Source organism: Passer montanus, unplaced genomic scaffold (assembly GCF_014805655.1).
Source record: "Passer montanus isolate IOZ18808 unplaced genomic scaffold, ASM1480565v1 scaffold37, whole genome shotgun sequence".
NCBI lineage: Eukaryota > Metazoa > Chordata > Aves > Passeriformes > Passeridae > Passer > Passer montanus.
Genome location: NW_024368485.1, coordinates 4,601,418 through 4,617,766, shown reverse-complemented (window position 1 = coordinate 4,617,766; position 16,349 = coordinate 4,601,418). Strand labels below are relative to the sequence as shown.

Sequence of the window (16,349 nt, the reverse complement as noted above, 5' to 3'; positions counted from 1 at the left end):
ATGGAATGCAGAAACACCCAAGGGCTGATTCCTGTGCTGCCTTCCCAGATCCATGAGCTGTGCAGATTTACACCAGTTGAGCACCACACAAATCATTTTACTCTGGCTACATATCTCCCACAGGGTATTCAGAACACCCCGCTGTCCCATGTGAAAATATCTGCTTACAAGCTTTGTTTATTTCATTTCAGAGCCACAAAAGTGCTCCAGAAGTGCTCTTTTTAAAACAAAATTAGGCTAGAGCACCTAGATATTTCTGATTTTTGTTAAATTTAAGTTCCCTACACACAGAGTTAAAAAACCCAAATGTTACAAACATAGTCTCAAAGAAAATTGAAGAGAACAGACTATAAAAAACCTGAGCCAACAGCTCGGAGTTGTAAATGTTCACAGTTATTTCAGCGAGAAGCCAAATTCAATTTAAATGTTTACTTTCGACCTGTATCAACACTGACCACATGAGCAGAAATACCTTACTCTTAGCTCCTTTAATTTGCCTTCTCTAGCTCCACGAGTACCAAAACCCATGACCAGAAAAAGCAAATTTCTGCCCAAAAACTGAGTCAGGATTTGGATATGTTTGCAGGGATCTTGGCACTGGAAGGAATAAGGGCCCAGCTATCACAGAAGTGCACATTTAAGTCAGTTTGGGATCTCTTTAAAACTCCTTGCAAATCTGACAGGACTTCCAACCATGCAGCTTGTGCTCAGGTGCCAGAATACTGGAGTGTGCTGTGACACATTCAGGCTTTGGAGTGCTGCAGACACCAGAAAATTAAGCAAAATTTGCCACATAAACAGGAATTTCCACCTTTGGTGGATCTGAGAACATAGTGGGGGAGGGGGTAAACCAAAAATCCGTATAACCCAGACACATTTCATCCAGAATGAAATTCAGCCTCCCTGCATTTCAGCTTTAACAGAAATTACCATGACAAGAAATGCCAGTGACCCATTTGGTAGACAAAGTAGGGTGTCCCGGGTCAGTAATCAGCGCCTGGAGCTATGCAGGTCACTGCTCCCAGGAGACTCAAAGCCTTCACAAGGTAAATCAGGAAGGGACTGCTGAAACTGGCTGCTCAAAGGGCACCCACGGGAGGAATTCCAAGGATCTTGGTGTCACAAAGGGCGTGTCTCTGCCTTAGTGCAGGACAGCACTGCAACTCCTGCAAACGGCTCTGTCGGCAGCAGGAGCTCCCTGTTTAACCTTGAGCATAGACCGGGATTTGGGGGAAGATTTGCCTGCAGCAAAAGCTGTGGGAAAGCCTTGCTTGAGAACACAAAACTAAGAAAATCTTCCTGCTGTCCTTCAGCATAGATGGGAACCAACCTACACATATATTCATACGTGATAAAGCAGATTACCAGTGACCACTTAAAAACTGAAGTGGTGTGTGTCTCTTTTTATACCAAACTTCCTTGGGTCACGGCAGATCAAATTATTCCAAGCCAAGGAGCTCCTCTGCTGAAAGGCTCTTTTATCAGAGAGAGGGGCTTTGCCCCAAACACCTGAAATACAGTTGCATTGCCTTTCCTGGTGCAGGTAGTGCTGTGCAGCCACAGTCAGCTTTGTATCCCCGTGAAACAGAGTTTAGAACTGATCTTAAAGATGAGAAAGGCAGCTCACCTTTCCTACTACTTATTCCAGCGTCCAGTTTTTCAAACATACCATTTCTAACTCGGTTCAGAATAAAGGCAGTTTCTCTCATGCAGCCTGAGCACCAAAACACATCAGGCTCCCACTAAAATGCCCAGTGTCCAGCCTGACAGGCAGCATTACAAAAATGCCCAAACCTGAAATGTCCCACACAGCAGGACACACGGCAGAGCTCCTTTGAAAGCTGGCTTTCCTCTGGGACTTATCAGGAGTGCCGATCTAGCTGACCCCCACCCCCCAAGATTTCACATTTGTAATTACCACTGGAAATCTCACACCTCGGGCACAGCCCCGGAGCTGAGACCCAGCTTTCCAATGACAGGGCAGGAGCTGATAGAGTCATCCAGCTCCCGAATGCCAGAGATGTTAATAAATACCACTGTCCTGCTAACCGGCTGGGAAAGAGCCCCTGGAGCAGTGATGATAGCTGCTTCCCTGTGCACAAGGTGATACAGCTGCAGGGATCTCCTTCCAAATTCCTGACTTGCGTTAACCTCTTCCAGCCAGCTCCTACACCCGTGCCCAGCCAATCCACAGAATCCTGCCCATTACCATAGCACGGGTGACAGCCTTCATTTTATAACAGCAACAGCATATCTGGTTTGAATTGCATTTAATTCCTCAGTGTAGCAGGACAAACTCTCCACTGACAGAACCTGCACAAGCTCCATGGCAACGTGTTTCCCACAAACAAGTTTTGGGGTTCTGTCTTTACTTGCAGCGAGCAACTGCAGCCGTGCAACCTGATCCCTTTCCACTGCACAAGTGGCCATGAGAACCAAAACTCCACGCCTAGGTTTAAGATGATAGCAACCACTGATAGTATCGCTCACTTATCATTCCAGGACCGGGTGAACTAAGCATAATAAGAACCTACTGAAACTTAATAAAGGAAACACAACTTGCTAAAGCATTTTTCTCCCCACACCTGTGCCGACACTCTAAGAGCACAAGGACCGGGTATGCTAAACTCCTGGATTATCCTACACTGGCCTTCAGGGCTTCTTTTGATAAAAGAGAGTCTTGATTCACTCCTAGCAATGGCTTCTGCCACATCCTGCTTCTCTTTGGCCCATCAAGGCAAATGGGAGCTGGGATCCCCTGCCAGGTGACCCTTGCAGGTGCAGAAGGAGCCGGTCTGGTCCCTTCAGTGCAGTCCCACAACCTGCACTGGGTTTCACGCCCCAGTGGGACTGGGCTGGAAAATCTGCTTTAATCACCCCACAGCCATCATCAAGTTGAAGAGAGTTTCCTTACAATCATCACTTCAAGGCATTTAAAAGAGCTGGAACATAGGAGTGCCCAGGGAATCAGGTATGATGTGAATTTGCTTTGTCCATAGCATTTTGGGACAGAATTAGGCTGGCTCCTCTCCTCATGTGAAGCTGTCTATCCTCTCCTCATGTGTTGTCTGTCTTAGGAAAGAGGAGATCAGAGAGTTGTCTTCTACTCATTACTGGTTCAGACTTCTCTTTGTGCAGGGCCTGAGCACTTGCTCTGTGTTATTTTAGACAAAACAATATACTTCCAAATGCTTTTTTTGAGGAAAACTCAACATTCACTAGATCTAAACAGTACCTTGCTATGATCTAGTGCAAAGCTAGTAACTGCAAGAACTGTGAAGAAAAGAGGGGTAAATTCAGTGTGTGAAGGACATGAGCAGAAGTTAGAGTAATCTGTGTGGTGCTGATGCTGGTGCAGAGAGCTCTCCTACCCAGAATAGGAGGGGTGAAACAATTATCAAGGAGTATGTGATTATTTGAAATGCATCTGCTCCTACTTGTTTGTACACCTCCATTGTGAAAGAGGTAAAACGGGTGATAAATCTGTAATTTAAAAAAATTACATATATTCAGCTCACCTACACTGGGCTTGAGCTTTGCCTAGTGCCACAGAACACTCCCTGTTTCCACCAGAACCTTCCAGCAAGAATGCCCTGAAAATCTTACAACTCCAAAACAATGGCTTTGTGGACATTCTTCCAGCAAAGAGCCACTAATCCGAGGAAAGACCTCTTCTGTGTCAGCAGAGTTAAGCCACTCCCTTTCCATCACACACACACGATATTTTGTATGGTTATTTAGCATTTCATGGACTATCTGGTGCATAATTTACAACATTGCCTGCACCTCTGCTCCACCCTGAACAAGATCACTCGCAGCACTCCTTTTCAAGCCTGTGATGTGAGTAAACAGCCACAGGATGGTCTGCTGAAAAACTGCACAGAATTTACTGCACTTTATCTCTTCTGCTGGAGGAAATTGCAGTACTTTAGGGAGAGCACTGCATCTTTTTTTAACCTTTTTAAGTCAACTCAGTGCATTCCACTGAAGGGAAAACTCACTTTCTGTGCTTTCAACAATGCGTCTGCTTTCCTCTTTCAGTGTGATGTAAACACACAGATAATGGATTCCTGAAGCAGTGACCCTGAAAATGATAAAATCTGCCTTCTTTAGACTGCTAACTAAACCAGCAAAGAAAGAGGCATGAGCCAGGTTTTTCTTCATGCCACAAACTTAGTTCTTTGCAGCACAAGTACCACACAGCCTAAGATCTGACAGATGTCCAAGATAAAGCCTGTAACGAATTCCCTCGTGTGCAAGTTTGGAGCCTGGATTTTCCATGCCTTGTCCCAGGAATTTGCATGTTCACAGAGTTTAGGATGCTGTCATTTTGCCTCACTACATGCAGTGTGCAGCCATTGCTGTGAGCCAGTTTACAAAATAAACCAAGTGCTATGAATGAAAGATTTTTTTTTCCCTCCCTCCTTAAGCCAACAAATAGGAACATTCTTTGCACTAACCAGGCTCTTGCCCCTCTCTGACAGGAACCACAGACCACACTTGCAGCACAGACCAGAGTAAATTGAGAAACATGCACAGAAGGGTAGCACTTCACTGTACTCAGGCTGCTCTGGGACTATCTCCAGAGTCACATGGATCCAGAGGAGGAGGTTTAGTTTCAGTGAAGAATTCTTTTTTTTATTTTGCAACTGCAGTCCCGGAGTTCATTCATTGTTGGGATGTGTCTTCCACAGAGAAACAGCAGAGCTTGTTTTACCCTGCCTGAGGCATGGAGCTGCTGGGCACCATCCTCCCCCCTGCACTGGGGGTTTGCAGCTCGGGCCGAGGCCTACCCTCCCTGCAGAGAGCACACGGCACCCCCAAAAACCCCTCTGGTTCTCACACAGACAGGGAGTTTAACGGGGAGATATTAAAGGACATTCTCCCTGTCTAAAAGCAAAGAAAACTGGGAATGTTAAAGTACACGAGTGCTTTCTCAGATATCTATAGAGTGAGCAAACTAATTCGTTAGGGAATTATGCAACTTCTTCATTTGAAGAAGTGAAGCCACCCACCTTTGCAGGAGGTACACAGGGGTTGGAAAGGGCCCTTGCACTGCAAACTGCACCCAAACACAGCTAGGATTTATGAGTGATGGCCAGTTTTAACTGTACTTTATTTAAGGGTAAAATAAATAGAAGATTGCTTCCTCACTCTCCCCCTTATTGTTCTAAGAGACGTGGTCTGCCTTAGTCCTCATTGCAAGGTTGAGTGGCTCAGAGGCTGGACCCCGTGTAAGGTTCAGGACACCTTCCGAGTGGGAAAAGCCACGCATTATCCCTTAAAAGAACTCAGAGCTTTTTCCCACAGCACCACTTTTTTCCTCTCTCACTAACACCTTGGTGCAAAGAGAATAAGCCCCGACTAACATGTTTACAAGGATCATAGCACGGCAACACCTCCAAAACACCCGCACAGGCTTACCTTGTAACTGCTTGAATCGTCCTTCTAACTGGTTATAGTTATACGGCACCTGAGCTGCATATCCTGGGGACAACGGCCCGGGCATACTGGTTGATTTTTGTAATTCCATTTACAGGTAGCGCAGGGATACGATGAACTGCAGCATAAAGGAACCACAAGTTTCTTTACCACACATCCAGGTAAATCCCAGCTTCCTCCAGTAGTTTGGCGTCAGTCCCTAGCAAAAACGCTCCCCCCTGAGCCCTAAGTAAATAACAGCTTCGGTTCAAAATCCAGCAGTGTGGCTTGGCGGTAAGCTCTCTGTAATGGATTCAAACGTAAAGCACCAGGAGGGTGGTTTTTTGGGTTTTTTTCCCCCCAGTTCCACAACAGGCAGCTCTCAAGTGCTTGAATCTGGTTCAAATGCTCGTCTGGCTCTGGCGAAACCAAGTGGAATAAAAGCAAGCGTGCGATTCAGGCCGAAGTAAAGGCAGCATGGAGCCACGCGCTGCCGCCCTGGCCGGCGCTCCCAGGAGCCGCGCACACCTCAGACCTTTCTGCTGGTTTGTAATATAAACAGCAGCCGCCCGGGCGCAGGCTGATGTCACTCGATTACCATACGGCACGGTGCAGGAAAGGAAGGCTGTACCAAGGGCGAAGGGGCGGCGGAGCAGGGGAAGAGCGGCCCGGCTCATGCAACGCCCCAGCGAGTCCTTCCGCCGCGCCCGGGGAGCGGCTGCCCGCGGGGTCCCGGCCCCGCGCTGCGGCACCGCCGCCGCGCACGGTGGTACCTTCCCGAGAGAAGCAGCTGGAATTACAACCTTTTGTTAGGAGCCTCATGTAACGGAAAAGTCTCAGATTACTATCACTTGAAAAGGAGGGCACTTTTCTTTATTTATCTGCGGGGCTGTCGGCTTGCAGAAGCACCACACGCACACAGAAGCGCTCATTCACTATTTAGCACCAGCCGAGGAGGGGACGCGGGGAGATGTACGCTCCAGCACACCGGGAACAAACGAAAGCTTTGTCGAAAGGTTCTTTAAACAGGCAATTCCTGTCACTTCGGTTTATGTTACTTGACGATATTGAGGATTTTGACATGCCCTGTGCATGTGGCTCCTTGCCCAGTTATCAGTGTGCTGGGTATTACTGCAAGATTAATGGGCTGTGCGCTGAAGGGGAGGGCTCTAAAGTAAATAAGGATGCCTCGCCGAGCTCTGACTGGCACTTCAATACCCTGCCGAAATACAAACGTGCACAGCAGCAGCAGCAGCTGGGCTTGGCCCTGGAAGTCAGTTCCTGCAGATGGTATTAGATACAGGATGTCAGTTTTCCCTCAGGGACATGAGCTCCCAGCCCTCACTTAGTTGTAAGTGAAATTAAAAGGTCAATTCCACATTCATAGTCTCAGTATAACATTTGCCTGTTCATTTTTAAAACTGCTGATAATGTTCACACAAATGTTTTCTCTTTTCTTTTTGCATTTCCAAATTCCTTTCCACTGGAATCCATGTTCTCTCCTCCTCCCACTCCATCCCTTCATTAAACATTTCAAAATGTTGCCTTTGTTTTGATACCGTCATTTCACAAGGTTTAAGTCATATAGTAATTTCTGTGAGGACAATTTCTGTGGGAGAAGCTCAGCCCACTCCCTTACTCACTGCAGCCCAAGGTCCTGCTTGGTGCAAGGTGGAAATTCAACCAGCCATTACCAGCACACCAGGGAACAAATGTGCACGAAGTCCAACCGTGAACACTGCCAGTTCAGGGAGAAGTGATGGAAGTCGACACCTCTCAGCTGAAGCTGGGGTTTCCAAAAACACACAGACTGTTGAAAATGTCTGGCATGCTGCTCCTGAGGTCATAAATGCATTTAAAATATTTATGGCTTTCAACTATACTGTTTTACTTAAAGCACCACCATAGCTCTAGTCCAGAGTTACTTACATTGATAGAGAAGGGCTTTTACTGGGCTATTTCAGTGCATCCCTTTATTTGAGTATAGGTGTATTTAGACAAGGCTCCTGTACTACAGCACACCTCCAGCAGAGCCTAAAGCTTTTCTGAAAGCTGGCCTTCAACCCCTTCAGCACTACCCCACCTGGTCACAAAGGACTCCTGAGCTGCCCCAGACAGGTTATACAGTATCAGGGAGGAAAGTGGCTGTGTAGGGGACCAGGCCCTGAAGGCTCATGCCCTAAAAACATGTCGGGAAGGCATCAGGGGGACCTGAGGAAGCACCTGCAGCTGCAGCCCCAGCAGGCAGGATGCTGCTCTCCAGACAACAATGGGCTGATGTGGCAGGCTCCTGCTAAACCCTCCCCTGGTAATCTTTGTGCAGCCAGCTGTCCCTCCAGCACACAGGCACCCACATGCCAGCCCTGGCCATGGGGTTTCTAGGGAAGAAGGGCAGCAGAAAATACCAAGGGCACCCAAATTCCCAGGAGCAGAGCTGGGTGAGCTGAGCTGTTAACACAGCAAGGTGAACTCTGCCTAGCTGGAGGAGCATGTTTTGCCCAGCACACAAGTACAGGCTTATTTCCATCACAGATATTTCTCCTGCAGCTTCCTACCAAGAGCAGCTTTTGCCTGCCATGCCTGACCTACGTTATAATTAAATGCAAACCCTTCCCCTCAAGAGCAGGCAGGCAGCCAGGCCCTACCTGCAGGCATATCAACTCATTCTGTCCCACCTTGAGCAAACAGGTGTTGCTATGTGAGCTCAGAAGGTAAAACTAAAGTCCAAGTAACTGACAGGGAAACTGGAGCATTTTTAACACCATGAAGGCCATAAGTCAGGAACTTTTCCCCAGCTGAAAGCTTTCCCAAAACCTTTGGCAGGCAATGCATTAATGCACATGGTGATTATTAAAAATATTAAGAAGTAAACTATTACAAAAGGAAAACATTAAAACCTAAAAATAATTATTTAAGCTTAGGCCCATATAAAGCAGAGTGGCCTTACCCACCCCATCATGAAACATTAACAACACACACACATATTTCCATTTCAGCTTGTCCCCTGTGGGACAACTGAAGCTGGCAAGCTTCAGGAGATACTGAACAAAACTTGGGGTTTGATATTTTTTTTGTCCCTGTCCCCTCTCTGTCCCTCCCAATTGTGACCTGCCCAGTAGCACTAAACACTACCTTAAAGGGAGGGAATTGCAGCAGTTATGGAGCAATGCAGGCTACACAGTGAGTAGGGGGGAAAGCTAAAGGAAAAGAGAAGAACTTGTGCTTGAACTGAGCTTATTTTGTTCAAGGTCTGATAAACAGAGACACCTGACGTGTTGTCAGCAGCATTTGCTGTGAATATCTGACCTCATCTGAGCTTCCATCCAGGTTGGCATTTGGGCAGAACAATGTGCCCCCCAGCAGCAGATGTGACAGACTTTACTGATGATGGTTCAGCTCCTGGGGCTGGCTCTGGTGCCAGGCTCAGCTGCCAGGACCTTCCTGCTGCTTTGCTGGGTACTGCCGTACATCTTAAAGGCTCTGCTGAACAGGTGGGTGGGAATTCAGTGGAAAGAGCAAAGCAAAATGGGGACATGTCTGTGTTTGTGAAATGCTACACTGTATGTAGCAAGGCTGCTTCCCAATGGGCACGCTGCCAGCTCCCGTTTGGTGTGAGTCACACCAAGCCTAATCCATTGGGCTGCTGCTGACTGCAAATGAGTGAACCTGAGCTGTTTTCTGCTGCCATGTGGAGATGCAGCGGATCGATCACAAGGCTCTGCATGCACAAAGCCCTTTGTGACACCCCAGTTCTACTCGTTTTCCCTGTTTATCTTTAATTGACTAGGTCCTTGACAACACTAATTAGATAATATGTTATGGAGGGGATTGAATGCTTTAAAGCCATAGATAGCTTTGGAGCACTGGGCCAAGTGCAACTTATCACATCAACACAGCTGGAAATTGTCCGTGCTGTAATTCATTAGTGATTACAGTAGTGGAGGAAAAGGAGGACCAGATCATATATTAAGCTTAGCATATTGAGGAGGGAGTGTGCTGGGTTTTGGGGTTTTTTTTGTTCTCTAAATTTTGCTCTCAATTTATTCCCTGTAACTATGGAATAACTATTTTTGCTGGCACAGTTTGAATTGTCCCAGTCTCACAGCACATGCCAGGTGATGCTGGCTTGTGTTTATTCAGAGTGAATAAAACACAAGTGATTATCCACTTAGCCATAATGCAGAGTGTCCTAGCTGACATGATCAGAGCTTTGCAAAGCCTCAAGGAGAACGAGAAGGTGATTACAGTAATATTATGAATGTACAAGAGACATTTAGAAACAGCTGCTTACCCCAGAACACAAAGGGGTCTCTCCTGGGCTCTGTCTTTACATGGTTCTGAAAAATGCTGCTGAAATGAAGAGGTTCTGACACAAAGGAAAAAAAAACTAGGGTTTCTAAGGAAGAAACTAATGTTAGATCCAGCAAAAGTGCCTTCCAAATTCCTAATTATCAATGTTTCTAAGCCAGAGCTTACAATAATTATGAGTCTGGTTAATCATCACCCTTGTCTTTTCTCTTTACTCTTTCTTGCTCTTGTAAATTCTCTAGTTGGCGGCTAACTAGGGGGGGAAAAAAAAGAAAAGAAAAAAACCACCAAGATAAAAAGGATGATTTATTAAACTAAAATGCCAGAGAAATCACGTAATGTTTTGCTCCTCTCCAAAAGGTGGGTAAAGTTCCTACATATCCCCTAAGTGCTACAGTTAGGAACTGAAAACTCATTATCACACTTACCTCCATTGTCACAGTAAAAACAAAACCTTTCCTTATATATTGGAGCAAGGAGAGATAGGTTTTGCTGAGAATTGTTCTAGAACATCATAGGAAATAGTTATTTTTACCCTATTTGACAATTTGCATAATATGAATCCTCAAGAGTTAGCTGGTTTCCCTCCAGTTTTTTATCTAAGATGCTGGAAGCAGGGAGCAGCAGCCCACACACCAAGCAGAAATGAGCTGCCAAGCTCATTATCTCTGCTGCAGGTATTGGAGGGAACAGAACCCTTCAGTTTGTAACCTGCCATGTCCTGCAACACTTGGTAACTCTCACAAACGCTGGTGAGATGGATACAAGCAAGCCAAGAGCTCCTCTTCAGTAACATTTCCATTGCAGAAAGTATCTCAATGTTTCTCTTCAAAGGGGATTTCAGGTCAGTGGCAACTACAATCTCACCGGGTCCTCCCAGTCCCTTCCAGATACATTCTGGGACTCACATGGGCTTTGGAGAGCCAATGCAGTCCAGAGGCAAGGAGAAGAGGCCCATTAAAAAGTAGAATTTTTATTACAGAAGGGTCTGTTTACATGCTTTCCTTTTGCCATGTCTGGGCTAGCCTTCCAGCAGCTTGGCTCTGAGTCCCAGGTACAAACCAGCTTTGGGCTCCAGGTGAATCTCTAGGTTGTGACATCTGAGACCAAAACCTTGGGGAATTTTTTCACAAACCAGGCCAGAATATCAATTTATTACTGAAACTGGGTCAGTTCCACCTGGTTTCAGGTTTCAGTTTACACAAGTCCCAGATTAACAGGAAAGTTGACATGACTTTTGTAACAGCATGTCCTTGCTAACTGCAGGAGTAGAACACCTGCCAGGAAGGACAGCAGGGAAGAGCTACAGGAGGCACTTGCAGAACATTTCAGAAGAAATTACTGTTTCTGTTGGTTTGAATTCCAACCTGTACTGCTTCCCATATTCCATGAACTCACAAACACAGGGAAGTCATCTTTGAAAAGCTGTAACTACACTCCCAGGTTTTATTTGTTGCCCATGAAATGTTTGCTCCCTGACACAGATGGAGAGCCCTTACAAAGCCTGTTCAAACCAAGCACACTGCACAGGTACACACTTACACACTCGCTGGCAACAAAATATTGTCATGAAAACACTTGTTCATTTTCATGCAAAAAGTTCCTTTTTATGGGCTTTGATTAGCTTTTTCAGAAGCTGGGATTATTGTCATTGCCTCTCCTTCCTTTCTCTTCCACCTGAATTGCACCTATGTATGGGAGAGAGACAGAAAATTGCCCACCCTCCCTTTTCTCCCTTTTGCACCATTTTGTGTTTCTTTCTTTTTCTTTTCAGTCTGACCAGGAACACAGATACACTGTTGCTACACCATAATCACTCAGGCATGACAATTCAATGTCTTGCTACTCTTGAGTAAAATGGAAATTGGGTGGAAACAAGCAGCAGAATACAGTGATCTTTAAAAATCTCCACAAACCAGAATATGTTCCTATCTGGAAACTGCCACTCTCCACAAACAAACATAGTGATCAATTGACAAGTATGAACTGTGTCCAACTCATGAAGCTATTATTCCAGAGCAACTGACTTCATTTTTACATGATGTATTGAAGAAATAATACTTTGTACAAGGGGATGTGCACGCACTGTCACTTGACACCTCTCTGCCTTCAAGGCTTAATAAAGGAAGAAAAACTTGAAAAAATCCTCACACAACTACACATACAAAGTGGTTGGCAAAAAAATAGTAGGGATTGCCTTGCTCACTAAGAGAGCTCAAAACTGTTAGGGAGAATTCTGGAAACAAAAGAAGTGGAACTTAGAAGTGGATTTTCATCACCCTTTCTATGTGGCTGGTTCTCATCCCCATTCCTGTTCTTTTTGCCTCTTCCCCATCAAGGAAATTCGTCTCCAGGCAATCTGGGTTTATATCTCTCCAGGATATTACCTCAAGATAAGAATCAAAGCTCTGATCCGAGGGAATGATTTCATCCCTAATCTTTCCCCATTAGAAGAGCTCCAAGGTTAACAGAAATTAGTAAACATGTTTGAATCCTGAACTGAATTTCACTTTGCAGTGTGCTCTGTTAGACATTATTTATACTTCAGGGAGTGCTTTCAGGCAGTATCCCAGCAACAAATAGAAGGAAAAAATGCAAGGCACACTGCAGATTTGGCTGAATAAATAACATAAATACAGAAACATTGCTAGTGAGATGCTAAAGACATGAGACGAGAACATTCTCTTCTGCATACGCATTTTTTGTGGAAAGACTTCTTTTGAATTTCAGACTCATGACTAGGTTTTGAAATTCATCCATGGCTAAGCTCACCCCTGAGAAAAGTCATAATTTAAAAATATATATATTGCCAATATTGGCATGTATTTTCTGTAAAGAAGAAATCCTTTCCTTTAAGATTATTCAGCAAATTATCTAAAAACAATCTCATTATCACAATGAAGGGTCTAATGGTTTCTCTGTATTAAATATCCCTAAAACATTGACTCCAGCAACAAAGAGCATTTGTAGCCTTCTCAGTCTTCAGGTTTCCCATGAAGGGCCACCTCTGGTCAGGTTCCCAGCTGGTGTAAGACAGCATGGCCTCAGAGAAGCCAGGGAGAATCCAGTTTGTACCAGGTAACAATCTGGCTGGGAGGTCTCCTCTAAGTTGTCAACTTCAGCATATTATCCCAGGCTTAAGACAGTGCCTAGCTCAGCTCTCACTGACTCCACAGAGGGTGTCTCCCAGGGAGCGCTTTTCCTCTCCCAGAACAGCTGCTGCAGCCAGAGCTCTTTATCCCCCCTCACAACTCCTGCCCTGATGATGCTGAGCACTGCCTCCCACTCAGCTCAGTGTTTTGGGACAGCCAAAAGCACGTCCCCTGGTGCTCTTACTCTTCACTCATGCCATGGGGATGAATGGATGAGGAATAGTGGAGTAGACAGGAGAGCAGTGTGCTGTGCTGCTCTGGGAATGAAGGCATAGCTCCCACCTAAGGAAGCTCACTGTGGAAGTCAGTGCAGTGCCACGGTGTTGAAATGCCTGGGTATGACCACAGAGTCTGACGTGCTGCAGGATTATCTCCTTATTATTATGCACAGCTCATGGGTAATATCCCAAAGGCAAATACACCTATGCACACACAGTCAGCACACATGCATCAGCTTTCCATGGGTACAGATGGCTTTTTATATTTAATCTTAAATAGAGCACAGAATTCTCTTGTACCTTATTTTGTTAAATTACTGCATTGCTGTCCAAGCACAGAGTCCTCTGTGCATAAGGACAGGAATATGCCTGGAGCTCTCCTCAAGGAACTATGAGAAGCAGATATGGACCTGTATTCCAGCCCAGGAGCTTAATGCACAGGAATTCCAAGATCCAGAGATCAGTAAACACAGGCTCATGCTGGCAAGACGCTGGCCTCTCCTGTATACGTGTCCAACTCAACAGTGCTTAGTCCTGAAAGGATTTCAGTGGAGACGTGAAATGACGGCAGCACTCAGACTTTCCGGAGTGGGGCTGCCAGAGCTGCTCCTATCCTGCTCTGTCCCCAAAGAAACAATAAGCCTCTTTTTCCAGCCCCAGCTCATCCTGCCTGAACAATGCATGCCAGATTACAGTCGTTCACCAGGATGCAACCACTGTCATGCAGCACTCTGTTACTAAGTACTCATAAATCCTGTCCATGGAGCAGACAAGCACGCGCAGTTCCAGACAATTCCTAAGGTACATTCAGCAGGACTTCTCAGCAGCTTGGCTCTCTACTCAAAAGGCTACATAGGACCAGGGACCTAATCAAACTACCAAGAGCCTGACTTACACCTTGTAGTTTGCAACATGCCTTCTTTGATTCTAAAGAGAGAGAGGGCAAACCCCCAAACCATGCCCAACTGAAACCAAAGATCACGTTGTTACAGCAGCAAGATACAAATGACCTGTGCACCAAGCTACATTTTTGATCATCTAATACATTGTTTGCTTCTGCTTGCAAGTTGTTTTATATTTCACAGACATACTGGCTCTTCTTTTTGGGTCAGTCTACTGATAATCTTTAAAAATAAACGCACTAAGAACAAAGTATTATTTATTGTCTGGTTTTTGCTGCTTTAGAAGCAGCTCTCCACGGCAACTTTAAAAGCCAACACATTAATGCACAGTGACAGATGGGCTGAGCTTTTCCTTGCTCTCTGATAAGAGCACAGTGTGCATCAGGAGTCCCAGCCAGCACCACAGGTGACATGTGGCAGTACAGCAGCCTCTCTGCTGCCCTGCTCCTTCCCTTCATGCCTGCATGACACACAACACACCAAATGACACTGCTGCTTCTAACTGCCCCTGCGCATTCTGGGAAGTTAGAATCGACAGAAGAAATTGTTCCAGAAGTAAAATCCAGAAGGAAAGCATAGGGTGAGGTCAACATTTGGAAAAGCTTTTGTTGAAATAATTCCATCAACTTTTATGTGAGCAAAACAGGATTTTTCAAAATAAACCTTTTCTTGCTCATCAGGGTATGCCTGCAGTAGGCCTGTGGCTCCAAACAAATCCATGGGCTGACAACCAGCTCTGCCACACCAGTGCAGAGCAGATTTGACTGCTCTAAGTCTTTTATATCTGTTTAGTCTCAAGTGAATCCTTCACATGCCTTTTCCAGTTGATTTACGAGCATCACTATAATGCTGAGCTCTCCTTTCTTATCACTTGCTGCTATTAAAATTAGTGACTGATTTTTGAGTCCTGGATAGCTCAGGTGCAGGATACTTCGGAAACACCCTGCAAGAGCTTATTTCAGTATGCTCCTTCAAAGCCAAGAACAAATCCAACGTTTGTTCTCTTGAGCTCTAAATTATTGTACTTTGCCCTTTTTTATTGGTTTGAGACCTGAAACTTCATTCTGTATGCTCAGAGTGAAACAGAAATTTTGCTATGAGAGAGATGCTTGACAGCAGGGCCAGGCAGGTGCGTGATACCTGGAGAGTACTAGAAGCAGAATCTTCCTTTTCACTTCCTTGTGGGGTTGTTCTGCTGACTTTCTGCACTGCAGCTGGGGTGGGGCGGGTGGCTCAACTATCAGGGCCAGAAGGGACTAATTAGCCTCACATAAGGTAACCAGAATTTTCCCACTGGAAGTTTTCTCTAATTTTTTTTTAACCTTATGAAATGCTATTCCACGATATTAAAAAGAAAAATTTTTCAATAGTGTAACTTCAGGAACCATTTCAATGCTTTTTCCCCTCTGGGAGAATTTAAAGGACTGACATGAATGACAAGCCTATTTTGGGCAACTAAGGAAAGCTGCACAAGAAGTGCAGCCTCCTGACTTGCCCTGTAAGGCTCATGAACAACACATTGTGTGCAACACGAGTGAGTGCCCCGACCTATGCACGGGCTCTTGGGTGAAGCTGGAAAAGGAACGCACTCCTGCCCACACCAGGAAAGTCCTCTCATTTCATAAACTTTGAAACTGGTTTTAATTCATGGGCCAGAGAGCTGAGTCACAGACCTTCTGGTCACTTGGATGAACCCAGAGGATAAAAGGGCAAAATATAAATGAGCAGAAGAGCGAGTAGCTGTAGCCAAGTTTAATATTGAATTAGCTAACTGAAGGAATGGAAAGTTTTGGAGGTGACAACTCTCACACTACCAAAAACAGCACCTGAGCTGGCAAGCATGGCACTCCTGAACCTCACAGCCCAAAGGCTGAGTGTGAAAAATTCTGCTGAACAACTGAATTGTTTATTAAGATTTTTGCAAGAGCTTCAGGCACCAAGGAGCTGCACAACAAATCCTGTTAGCTAATGGCCCTAGACAGACGAAATCCAACCCTTGAGGATTTGTGAATGAAGAATCTTGCACAAACACGATATCTTTTTGGCTCCTACAGAGCAGGTAGAATTACCTGGTCTTCCAGCAAGACCTTCCAAAGAACCACGGAGAACAAGGACAGGTGAAAGATGATTTCCTACAGTGGGATACCTTACTTGGCGAAGAAGGGATCAGTTACCTTCTTCTCATATCAGTTGCAGAGTGAATTAACTCAACATGAATGGCAACCAATCTGGTTGCATATCCCTCCAAATCTGGATTCTGATTGAAAGTTGAGTTCCCAGATGATTTCTTGGTTTTAAACCAAAACAACTGTTTGCATTCTGGTTTTCATGGTACACAGACTGCTTTA

At 45.3% G+C, this 16,349-nt stretch overlaps 1 protein-coding gene across 4 annotated transcripts in view; it reads right to left on the bottom strand.

The window, feature by feature from the left end:
• SPTBN1 (spectrin beta, non-erythrocytic 1) overlaps positions 1-16,349 on the bottom strand; it is a 115,961-nt gene that overhangs the window by 63,045 nt on the left and 36,567 nt on the right. The window contains exon 1 of one of the 4 annotated variants that reach the window (XM_039717100.1): positions 5,425-5,925. The exons of the other annotated variants lie outside the window; for them this stretch is intronic. Coding sequence (XP_039573034.1) covers positions 5,425-5,533 — 109 coding nt within the window. The 5' untranslated portion in view covers positions 5,534-5,925. Of the gene's footprint in view, positions 1-5,424; positions 5,926-16,349 lie in introns of those variants that run through there. 4 annotated transcript variants of the gene reach the window in all.